At 42.2% G+C, this 12,034-nt stretch overlaps 1 protein-coding gene across 1 annotated transcript; it reads left to right on the top strand.

The window, feature by feature from the left end:
* Positions 1-494: 494 nt before the first annotated feature.
* On the top strand, positions 495-11,604 carry LOC131952302 (major egg antigen). Its single transcript, XM_059314910.1, has 4 exons — positions 495-742; positions 9,143-9,482; positions 10,737-10,839; positions 11,118-11,604. Exons 2-4 carry the CDS (start codon positions 9,226-9,228, stop codon positions 11,277-11,279), a joined length of 522 nt encoding a protein of 173 aa, XP_059170893.1. The 5' UTR covers positions 495-742; positions 9,143-9,225; the 3' UTR covers positions 11,280-11,604.
* The last annotated feature ends 430 nt before the right edge of the window (positions 11,605-12,034 follow it).

Here is a 12,034-nt window from a genome sequence, read left to right as displayed (position 1 = left end):
CGTGTGTGCTATAGATGTTTGGGTCATTATCCTCTGTGTGTGCTATAGATGTTTGGGTCATTATCCTCCGTGTGTGCTATAGATGTTTGGGTCATTATCCTCCGTGTGTGCTATAGATGTTTGGGTCATTATCCTCCGTGTGTGCTATAGATGTTTGGGTCATTATGTGTGTGCTATAGATGTTTGGGTCATTATCCTCCGTGTGTGCTATAGATGTTTGGGTCATTATGTGTGTGCTATAGATGTTTGGGTCATTATCCTCCGTGTGTGCTATAGATGTTTGGGTCATTATCCTCCGTGTGTGCTATAGATGTTTGGGTCATTATCCTCCGTGTGTGCTATAGATGTTTGGGTCATTATGTGTGTGCTATAGATGTTTGGGTCATTATCCTCCGTGTGTGCTATAGATGTTTGGGTCATTATCCTCCGTGTGTCCTATAGATGTTTGGGTCATTATCCTCCTACCTCCGCGCGTACAAGAGTACAGGTGAGCTGTCTGCCATACCTGAGCCATGACGCCGTGAGATGATCTCACCGGGCACCCACGGGCTGGAATCGTCTGGTACGAACTTGGCCCAGTTCTGCTGTGACACACAGGTGTGAGTTCTATATAACCTGGCGAGCTATCAGCCACGGCACCATTTGAAGCAACATCTCACACCGTGAAGGTTTCGATCTCAACTACAAGAACTTTGACAACCTTACGTCTTCCAGTTTTCTAGACCAAGAAACTACTCGGAAGGTAAACTTACAATTTTTTTATAAATTTAGATTTTAGTATAAAATAACAGGTGATCATGAAATAATTATACAGGTATTTATATTTACGCTAACACAAGAGAGTACTGGAGAGATGGCATTGAATAATCTAAACTAATTTTAATAGGTTTTTGAATGTTTTTTTTTTCGTAAAGGGAAATAAACCAATGCTTCTTAAAAGAGGCATATAGATCACATTCCGTCAAAAATCTTCTAGCATTGTGTATAAGGATTTGATTAATAAATTGTTTAAGCAAATTGGTTGAAACAATAAATACATTTTTAACTGTAAAGATTCTAGTTCTCTTTGGGTCCATTAATTGACAGCGAAGTATCTCAATAGAGCAAGCAAATTGCTGTTCTTTTATTTGTAAATAGCTGTTAAGTGAGTATACAGGCCTGTTTCTAGCCTCATCTCTATACAACGATACAAATATAATGTTAAAAACATCGAGGTTTTAGCAGTTAACAATCGTGTGATTGAATAAAATCGAACGTGTTCCGTGTCCTTTATCCATCGATCTGAGCGATTGCGTGAACGACTCCATGGATTATTTTATACTCCTAGTCTGACCTTGTCACGTCTCACCTTCTTGGTACATGAAAACATGCGTCTTTAGAGTTTTAGTTATAGCGTCTATGTAGGTTTGTATACGCACACGTATATGTAGGCTTGTACAGCCCACATACAGTGGCGTCACTGGGTCGGGTGTTACATTGTGAGGTGACTGAGGGTGTGACCCTCCCAGTGTTTCTTCCAGACTTTTTTCTCCGGGGGGGCACTTGAAATCTTCGGGGGGCGGCAAACTTTCTTCGGGGGGGGGGCGGACACTGTTAAAAGTATATATTTTCTATATAAATTATATAAATTTCATTTCGTTCGGGGGGGCGGTAAAAAATTTTCGGGGGGGCTAAGCCCCCCCGAAGAGATGCCTGGAAGAAACTCTGGACCCTCCCCTCCTCCAACAATTTTACATTTTCGGTTAGGTGTCATCCCATCCCTCTGCCACTCTATTTTATTATTTTAACAGGATGAAACATTGTTTTGACAACATATTTTTCGATTTGGTGTCACCCCTAAAATGGTGTCACCCCTAAAATGGTGTCACCCCTAAAATGGTGTCACCCCTAAAATGGTGTCACCCCTAAAATGGTGTCACCCCTAAAATGGTGTCACCCCTAAAATGGTGTCACCCGGTGCGGACCGCTACTTCTGACACCGCCTTGTATCACTTTATAAAATATATTTTGCCTGTCGAAAGATCGCCAATTAGCCCTAGTGTTTATCCCACGTTGTTCCCATTTCTTGAATTAAAGAATGTGCACGTAATTTTAAAAACGGCAGAACGGGAATGTGCTGACGATTTAAAAAACATTACTCTTAAAACTTTAATTTTGTGATGTTGTTGTTTTGTCTTGTGGCGGGATGTTTATCAAAAAAACTTGAGGAAAAAACTGGACATTGCTGGTAACAAAAAACACAAATTAGTTGATGCAAGTGTTTTTTTCAGACTTTTCTTTCTCTGGGGTGGGATGGGTGGGTGGGTGGGGGGGGGGGGGTCACTTGATATTTTCGGGGGGGGGGGGGGGCGGACAACATTTTCCGGGGAGGGGTCGGACACTTGTAAAAGTATATGTTTTCTATGTAAATTCCATTTTGTTCGCTGGAAGAAACTCTTTTTGCATTTGTGCATTTTGCTGGCATGTTACATTAGAAATAAAATGGAACCACGGGATTTTCATGTGTGATAGTTTTTTTTTTAACACGACTTAAATAAAAGAAAACAGTAACAACTCACGGAGGAAAAATAAAACATAAACAAGCAATAGGTCTATTACAGTGGGTGTAGTGGCATTTATTTACAGTGTGTCTAGTGGCATTTATTTACTGTGGGTCTAGTGGCATTTATTTCAGGGGGTCTAGTGGCATTTATTTACAGTGGGTGTAGTGGCATTTATTTACAGTGTGTCTAGTGGCATTTATTTACTGTGGGTCTAGTGGCATTTATTTCAGGGGGTCTAGTGGCATAGAAATAAACGCAAATACTCTTGGCTAGGTTTTTAAAGTGAAATGTCTTTTAATTTTTGCTTCTTGAGTGGATGTAATTTTGTTGTAGTATTACTAGAACTTACACATATAACACAACGTTTGACTTAACACGGCTCACACCCCCCCACACACACACAACGTTTGACTTAACACGGCTCTCTCACACCCAAACACACACAAAGAACATGTAACACACACCAGCACTCACGTTAGAGGTCACACCTGTTTATAGAACGCCACAGGTAGGGCGAGTTTACAGTTAGGATTAAATAACGACCGGGTTGTTGTTCTGCATGCTTGGGCCTGGGGCCTCTCCCAGAGCCTGGGGCCTCTCCCTAAGCAGAGAGTCTCTCCCAGAGCAGAGAGCCTCTCCCAGAGCCTGGGGCCTCTCCCAGAGCCTGGAACCTCTCCCAGAGCCTGGGGCCTCTCCCAGAGCCTGGAGCCTCCCCCAGCCTGTGGCCTCTCCCAGAGCCTGGAGCCTCTCCCAGAGCCTGGAGCCTCTCCCAGAGCCTGGAGCCTCTCCCAGAGCCTGGAGCCTCTCCCAGAGCCTGGGGCCTCTCCCAGAGCGTGGAGCCTCTCCCAGAGCCTGGGGCCTCTCCCAGAGCCTGGGGCCTCTCCCAGAGCCTGGGGCCTCTCCCAGAGCCTGGGGCCTCTCCCAGAGCCTGTGGCCTCTCCCAGAGCCTGGGGCCTCTCCCAGAGCCTGGGGCCTCTCCCAGAGCGTGGAGCCTCTCCCAGAGCGTGGAGCCTCTCCCAGAGCCTGGGGCCTCTCCCAGAGCGTGGAGCCTCTCCCAGAGCCTGGGGCCTCTCCCAGAGACTGGGGCCTCTCCCAGAGCCTGGGGCCTCTCCCAGAGCCTGGGGCCTCTCCCAGAGCGTGGAGCCTCTCCCAGAGCCTGGGGCCTCTCCCAGAGCCTGGGGCCTCTCCCAGAGCCTGGGGCCTCTCCCAGAGCCTGGGGCCTCTCCCAGAGCCTGGGGCCTCTCCCAGAGCCTGGGGCCTCTCCCAGAGCCTGGAGCCTCTTCCTGGGTCTAGTCCTCTCCCAGAGCCTGTGCTTGTTTATTTATTGATATTGATGTGTTTGTTACCGTCTGAAAGGTAGCCTGCGTCTGGAGCCTTGTGGGTGCCAGGGAGAGGGGTAGGTAGGGTCGGGCTACTGGTGCCAGGGAGAGGGGTAGGTAGGGTCGGGCTACTGGTGCCAGGGAGAGGGGTAGGTAGGGTCGGGCTACTGGTGCCAGGGAGAGGGGTAGGTAGGGTCGGGCTACTGCAGTTAAAATATACTTAACATTAATCTCGTTTTTTAAAAAAAAAGCAGGCATGAGCGCAGTTTCACGTCAGAATGTATTCTGTCAAATAGCTTGTACTCACGACATAAAAGTAGCCAGATTACAGTTTTCAAGCGTCTTGTGTTGTCATATTTTAAGATATTCTGACGTAATGGCTGTAGAATTTTCTTAATCAAGATCAAAACTGCATTATAAATTACAGGTGAGCAAAAAAATAAAATACCATGAAATAAAGGTATGAGAGTTCTAGTCAAAAGTCCCAAAGATTTCAATACCCCAGTATCACTTTATCAAGCAAACACATGCAGTTCCGAAGCTTTGTTCTAGCTATCAGCTCCCTACAAGATCGTTTAGTACCCAATCAAACAGGCAGAGTTTGGCTGTATCATTTATTATCCCTTATGTCGAAACAAGGTATCAGCTTTAACCATCAAACCAGCAGACGATGAACCAACATCGCCTTACTTGTAGCACGTGCCAATAACACCTGGTCCTACACAGAATGTACGAGAATACCGGAGCTACACAAATCTTTCCTGGAGTTTAATCCACTTTATCAGAGTCACGTGCACCGTTTTAACGAGCGGTATACTGAGTAGCTAACATCTTACCAAGGGACTATATATATATATATATATATATATATATATATATATATATATATATATATATATATATATATATATATATATATATATATATATGTGTATATATATGTGTATATATGTGTGTATATATATGTGTATATATATATATGTATATATATATATATATATATATATATATATATATATATATGTATATATATATATATATATATATATATATATATATATATATATATATATATATATATATATATATATATATATATATTCCTGGCGTCGAAGTTTGTATCTATGCCGATGTCATATTCCATTTGCAAGTGAAATGAAAAATGTATCTACCAGTCAAGCGGTTCCCCCACATCAGATAGCATTAGGTTACATCAGGTAAGACCAGGTAACATCAGGTAAGACCATGTAAAAGTACAAACTCTACTCACTGTCACTGGAGTGAATCAGATAAAACATCACGTGACTGCACCATCATGTGAGTTTTTGAACGACCTGATTATCGTCAACAACAGGAGGAGTCGTCTGCTTTCATAGCTTTTCAAAAAAGTGTTTTTGGCAAGTCAGCATTCGTTAGAGATAAAAAATTGCCTTGCACTTTGAAACGTCCTTGTGAAGGGAAAAATGTAGACCTTGTGGAGGGAAAAATGTGGAGGGAACGCGAGATGGTATGAGGGATCTAGACCACCTTCTGTGTGTGCTGCTGTTTCTTTCTGTTGTTGGCTGGTTAGCTCGACCCCCATGCTCGACCCCAGGGCTCGACCCCCGTCACGGTGGGTCAACCGTTCCCTTTGTTTATGACGTCAGGTGGCTGAGGCTGGTCGAGATCTCACGCTCTGTGGGTGGTGTGTGGGTGGTCTGTGGGTGGTCTGTGGTTTATTTTAATCTCATGGCGTCGTATTGGCCCAACCCATAACTGAAAGATTTGTATTAGATTGACCACCATCTAAAGAAGTATCGTGTTGGCCCAACAAATCACGCGAGGTCGTATGGTTTTGGCCCAACTAAACACATCAAGTAGAATCGTAATCGCCCAACCAATCACATCAAGTAGTATCGTATTGACCAACCAATCACCTGAAGTAGTACCGTATCGGCCCAATGAACCGCCCTAGTCGTATCGACACTACAACGATCGGCTACACCCGTGAGCCTGACGACGATGAAGTCGAACTGTTGGTACAAGCGCGAGTATAAACACACCTCGCCGTGAGTAAACAATCAACAGACTTGAAACTCGCTGTAAGCCGATAGCCAGAGCCTGTCAGAAATCATTTTCTTAAAGAAGACTCCTGGAGAAACCTAGTTCTGGAGCCCTCAGCAACCCCCCCCCCCCACTGAGTTACCTGTGACCTTCTGTCCTCTGTATGTTTACCTGTACAACTGCTAGACCTATTAACTTTCTTCTCATCTTGGTTTTTTTATCAGCCAACAAAAGATCCGACTTTTTTACGGAGTGAAATCGAGCGAGAAGATTCGATATTTGTGGCGCGAGTTTTGAACCAATATTGCAGCCGATGAGTAGTTGATTGTTTTTCATTAGGAAGAGTTTTTTTCTTCCTTTTTTTTATCATCTTACTTCACTTAAAAATAAAACGCATGGAGCATTTTTCCGGATCTTTTTGGCACAAGAGTTACACCTGTGGCCACCACATTCACACTGGGTTCTTTCGTTTATTACACGGACCAAGAAAACAGTTCTAAACCCTAGTCTCAGAGCCAAACTACAATGTGCTATAATAGAGCTTAGTAGATAGTTTTTCTTTTAAAACTTTTCTTACATTTGGCTTACAAAAAGAAAGTAAAAATTGCTATTTAGTACAATTATTACGGTCATGCATTTTTGCTGGCGATGCATTTTAAAAACTTCAAATTTGTGGATATTAAGGCCTGTTAGTAAATTAGTGTTCGCTCCCTTTTTTAAAAAGATTTTAACCGACAGAATTAAAATGGTGTTATAACAAGTTACACAACCTCGTCGACAAAAATGACACCTTCATACAGTCTTTAAGACATGTATATAAATTGACACTCATACTATACTTGCTTTAAGTAATATATATATATATATATATATATATATATATATATATATATATATATATATATATATATATATATATATATATATATATATATATACAAAACAAGAGCCCTTTATACTGCACCTCAACATAAAACACCCTTCGATTCAACGAACCCCCCATACAACAACCCCAATACAACATTCCCTTATGCAACAAAACACATCATTACATCCCTCTATACATCGCCCCTCCATACAACAATCCCTACACAACACACCCCAATACAACAACCCCCTATACAACACACCTCATTACAACACCCCCAAAAATTCAAACAACCCCCCGGAAACACAGGTAAAAGAAAATAAACTTAAAAGGGTTAAACACTCTGACCAAAAGAACGACGTCTGCCAGCCGGTACGATTCCCAGGTGTACAGCCTCACTTTGGTGCCAAGATTATGTGCTGACCTTCAGGTAGATTTACCCTCCCCCCCCCACTCCAGAATCCTTCCCTGACATTGTACCCCCCCCCTCCCACTCCAGAATCCTTCCCTGACATTGTACCCCCCCCCCCCCACTCCAGAATCCTTCCCTGACATTGTACCCCCCCCCACTCCAGAATCCTTCCCTGACATTGTACCCCCCCCCCCCCCACTCCAGAATCCTTCCCTGACATTGTACCCCCCCCCCCCCCACTCCAGAATCCTTCCCTGACATTGTACCCCCCCCACTCCAGAATCCTTCCCTGACATTGTACCCCCCCCCCCCACTCCAGAATCCTTCCCTGACATTGTACCCCCCCCCCACTCCAGAATCCTTCCCTGACATTGTACCCCCCCCCACTCCAGAATCCTTCCCTGACATTGTACCCCTCCCCTTTCCATCGGCTATATATTTTCTTAACAATGAACAAATAACCCACTGACTTCGATCTGGAAAAGTAATTTCAGGTTATTTTAGGTTGCTTGAAAATATGCACTGGCTCCTTAATGCTATTGGCATGCATGGATTTTAGCATGAGCTTTTGTGTTTAAATATTGGATTAGATAATTATCATAGGTCTCCAGCAGCTTAAGGGAAGATTTTTTTTATAATTTTAGGGGTAATAAATAAAGCTTTAACTACCTAACATTTTATTACAGCGTTAGCACGGGCATTTTTGGCACAAAAGAGTTCCATCGAGTTACTTAAAATAGGATATGGCCTACATTCCACCTTTCACGAAGAAACACTTTTCCTGTGCTATACAACTCAACCAAAATTTTCCCAATTTTTATTTTATTGAGTTGGTTTATATACTTTCTATTGTTTGAAATCAATATGTATTGTGTAATGGAATCGTTACGCTTACGAATTCTAATTAGTGCTTTACTTTTCACCGCACAAAAGTATACAATCCTAAAAATAAGTGAAAGTTTTGGGAAGTTGTCTCCCATTCATATAGACTGAATAAAGAGGTCCTCTCTCTGTTTTGAAATTCTGAACGAATAAGACGACGGACTTGAAACTTTGGCCGAATTAAATATTTTCTACCAAGAATCTATTTCTTTGGGGGCGGGCAGTAAACGTGCCCCCCCCCCAACTGATGCCTGAAAGAAACACTTATGAAATATATATGCGTCTGTGTTCATCTGTGTACAAGGGATATATAGGTCAGTTTTCATCTCCTTACTGAGGAAGTTGCGACTGGTCCGTATTTTCACCTGTATCATTTTTGTCAGGCCCGGGCCTTTGCCCACTTTCAACCACAGGTAAGTGCCCCAAAAATCGTAGGAAACTCCCCCTGGTGCATCTAAATGTTGGCCTACAACAGACAATTTTAGATACCCCAATCTTAAAGCATCGCTGGCATTAAAATTGATTAGTTTTATTTGATTAAAAAGTTGATGGCTCCGACACTCCATCCTTGTTAGGGCAGACGTTAGCCCAGGTAAAGACTACAGGTGGATCTGTCATTGTGCCACTGGCAGACGTGAGATTTAAGGTGATAAATGGCCGAGGAATGGGGAAAGTTTTTTTTTCAACCCACTTTTCATCATCGTTTGATACAAAACATCTAAAAACTATCACGGGAAAAAACAAACAGATACGTCTAGTGCGTGCCTAGCCGACACTTAGAGAACTCAAATATATGTTTACTAAAGCTCGCTTTCAAAGTGCGCAATGAGTAGCAAGTAAATAAGCAATGTGTAGCAGTAGCAGAAGGCAGTTATCTCTCAACAAAAACAAAACAAAATAAGCTCACAGCAAAGTTTCATTGTTTGTTTATTTCTCTAGTCAAGAATTAAATTGAGAAATGTGTTTTGTAGCTTTTGGTATTTTTTATCGATTATAATTACAAACATATGTAGTTAAACTAACATTCAATAAATGGATGTAAGTAGTAAACTGTACTTACAAAATATACTTCCAGACACCAAAGAACTCATCAAGTAACAAGTTTCGCTAGACAAACCAAGCAAGAACTTTGATCGTCTGCTCCAACAGTACAAGACAATGGAACATCTAGTGCCCCTCAGACGTGAGAACTGGAGCTTCTTCGAGAGACAGAGACAGGTCTTCAGCGACATCTTCAAGGGCATGGACAAGGACATGGACTCGGAGTGGAAGGAGTTTGACCGCGAGTTGGAGAGGATGCGCAGCGAGATGTTCACCCTCAAGGCCCTCGACTTCAACGACTTCGGCTCGTCCATGATCAAACCCGAGCGGCCCATCGTGTCTGATGAGCAGGGGAACAAACGGCTGTCTCTCAGGTACGTTAGTGACGTCATAGGTTGGCTGTGACGTATGTTGCTGACGTCATAGTCTGATGTAGATTGTGAAGTCATAATCTAGCTGTTCGTGCTATTGACGTCAAGGGCTGCGTGTGGCGTGTGCTGCTGTTGTCTTGGATGGTTATGCTGCTGTTGTCATAGTGTGGTTATGCTGCTGTTGTCTTGGGTGGTTATGCTGCTGTTGTCATAGGGTGGTTATGCTGCTGTTGTCTTGGGTGGTTATGCTGCTGTTGTCATAGGGTGTTTATGCTGCTGTTGTCATAGTGTGGTTATGCTGATGTTGTCATAGTGTGGTTATGCTGCTGTTGTCATAGTGTGGTTATGCTGCTGTTGTCTTAGAGTGGTTATGCTGCTGTTGTCATAGTGTGGTTATGCTGCTGTTGTCATAGTGTGGTTATGCTGCTGTTGTCTTGTGTGGTTATGCTGCTGTTGTCATAGTGTGGTTATGCTGCTGTTGTCATAGTGTGGTTATGCTGCTGTTGTCATAGTGTGGTTATGCTGCTGTTGTCATAGTGTGGTTATGCTGCTGTTGTCTTGGGTGCTTATGCTGCTGTTGTCATAGTGTGGTTATGCTGCTGTTGTCATAGTGTGGTTATGCTGCTGTTGTCATAGGGTGGTTATCCTGCTGTTGTCATAGTGTGGTTATGCTGCTGTTGTCATAGGGTGATTATGCTGCTGTTGTTATAGGGTGGTTATGCTGCTGTTGTTATAGGGTGGTTATGCTGCTGTTGTCATAGAGTGGTTATGCTGCTGTTGTCATAGTGTGGTTATGCTGCTGTTGTCATAGTGTGGTTATGCTGCTGTTGTCATAGTGTGGTTATGCTGCTGTTGTCTTGGGTGGTTATGCTGCTGTTGTCATAGTGTGGTTATGCTGCTGAGGTAATCTGCTAGCTGTAATGTAGGTTGCTGACGTCATAGTCTAGTTGTGGCGTGTGCTGCTGACGTCATAGGATGTGTGTGTTGACTAGTGTGATGACACTTTTATTGAAACTTCCAAATGTTTACTTAAACAGTTGGCACCATAGGGGCTGTGCTTAAAGACAGTAAAACTTAGGTTTTGTTACAGAAGAGTTACACTCACATTTAAAATAACTACCAGTCTATTACATACACTCGTAAAGGGCATGAAACAGAAACCTTTTTCTTTTACTAAATAACTACACAACACCTTTCATTCAGATTTTCACTTTGCTATTTCCGATGTTCTATTGTCTGTGTATTGGTTTACCTCAGGTTTGATTGTAAAGACTTTAAACCTGAAGAGATCACAGTGAAAACTATCGACAACAAACTGATGGTACAGGCCAAACATACAGAGGAGTCACCCGGCAGAAAGGTAACTGGTCTCATCAGTGGCGTCACTACACAACTCTGTGTCCGGGGGGGGGGGGTCTAGGGTGTTTAATCCTTCTGTTTGGGTGTGTTTATACTGGTGGTCTCAAAACTGCAATTAAAAACCACAGTAATACAAACAACCTCCATCTAACTGAATGTTGTGAAACGAATGTTCCAGAACCACAAGCTAGTTTGTAGTTAGTGGATCATAGAACTTCTAATTAAAAAAAACTTCTAATTAAAAACAATTTGTTCAACTAAATGTTGTGAATGTTTCAGGTGTACCGTGAATTCAGTCGCCAGTACGTGCTGCCCCAAAAGATTGACCCGCTCAGCTTGAACTCAACGTTAGCAGCAGACGGCGTTCTCAGCATTGAAGCACCTGCACCAGCCGCCATCGAGGCTCCAAGGGAGAGAATTCTTCCAATTATGCGTCTCTAAAAATTTTATTTATTACCTTTCTTTTATTGAAATTTGATTTCAAGGTTGAAAAAAAAAACATTTATAAAAAAAAAAAAATAATAACAAAAAAAAAAGCCAGAAATAATTGATGTATTAATGTTAAGAATACATGAATCGATTTTTTCCACAGCAAATTATATATTTTTATTTGAATACAACAATATTCAACAAAATTGTATGACTGTTTTAAGAACAAATGAAGTTTTGTGCTGCAAACATTTTATTGTGAGTGAACTTAAGTGTTGCTTGGGCGCTGTTGTGGTTAATTAATTACACGTCCACTTGAAATAAAAGGTTTTTAACAGCCAGTTTTCTGTTTACTTTGGAGTTTCATGCTGTACTTTTTCAGACTTAACATCCAATCAACTAGTTGGATGTTGTACAACATCAGACCTAACATCCAATCAACTAGTTGGATGTTGTACAACATCAGACCTAACATCCAATCAACTAGTTGGATGTTGTACAACATCAGACCAACATCCAATCAACTAGTTGGATGTTGTACAACATCAGACCAACATCCAATCAACTAGTTGGATGTTGTACAACATCAGACCAACATCCAATCAACTAGTTGGATGTTGTACAACATCAGACCTAACATCCAATCAACTAGTTGAATGTTGTACAACATAACATCAGACCTAACATTCAATCAACTAGTTGGATGTTGTACAACATCAGACCAACATCCAATCAACTAGTTGGATGTTGTACAACATCAGACCTAA

The sequence above is a fragment of the Physella acuta genome, unplaced genomic scaffold (genome assembly GCF_028476545.2).
Source record: "Physella acuta isolate Inbredline_101_S28 unplaced genomic scaffold, ASM2847654v3 ptg000863l, whole genome shotgun sequence".
In the NCBI taxonomy this organism is placed as follows: domain Eukaryota; kingdom Metazoa; phylum Mollusca; class Gastropoda; family Physidae; genus Physella; species Physella acuta.
Note: the sequence above shows the minus strand (reverse complement) of the source record. Positions and strands in the feature narration are given on the sequence as shown.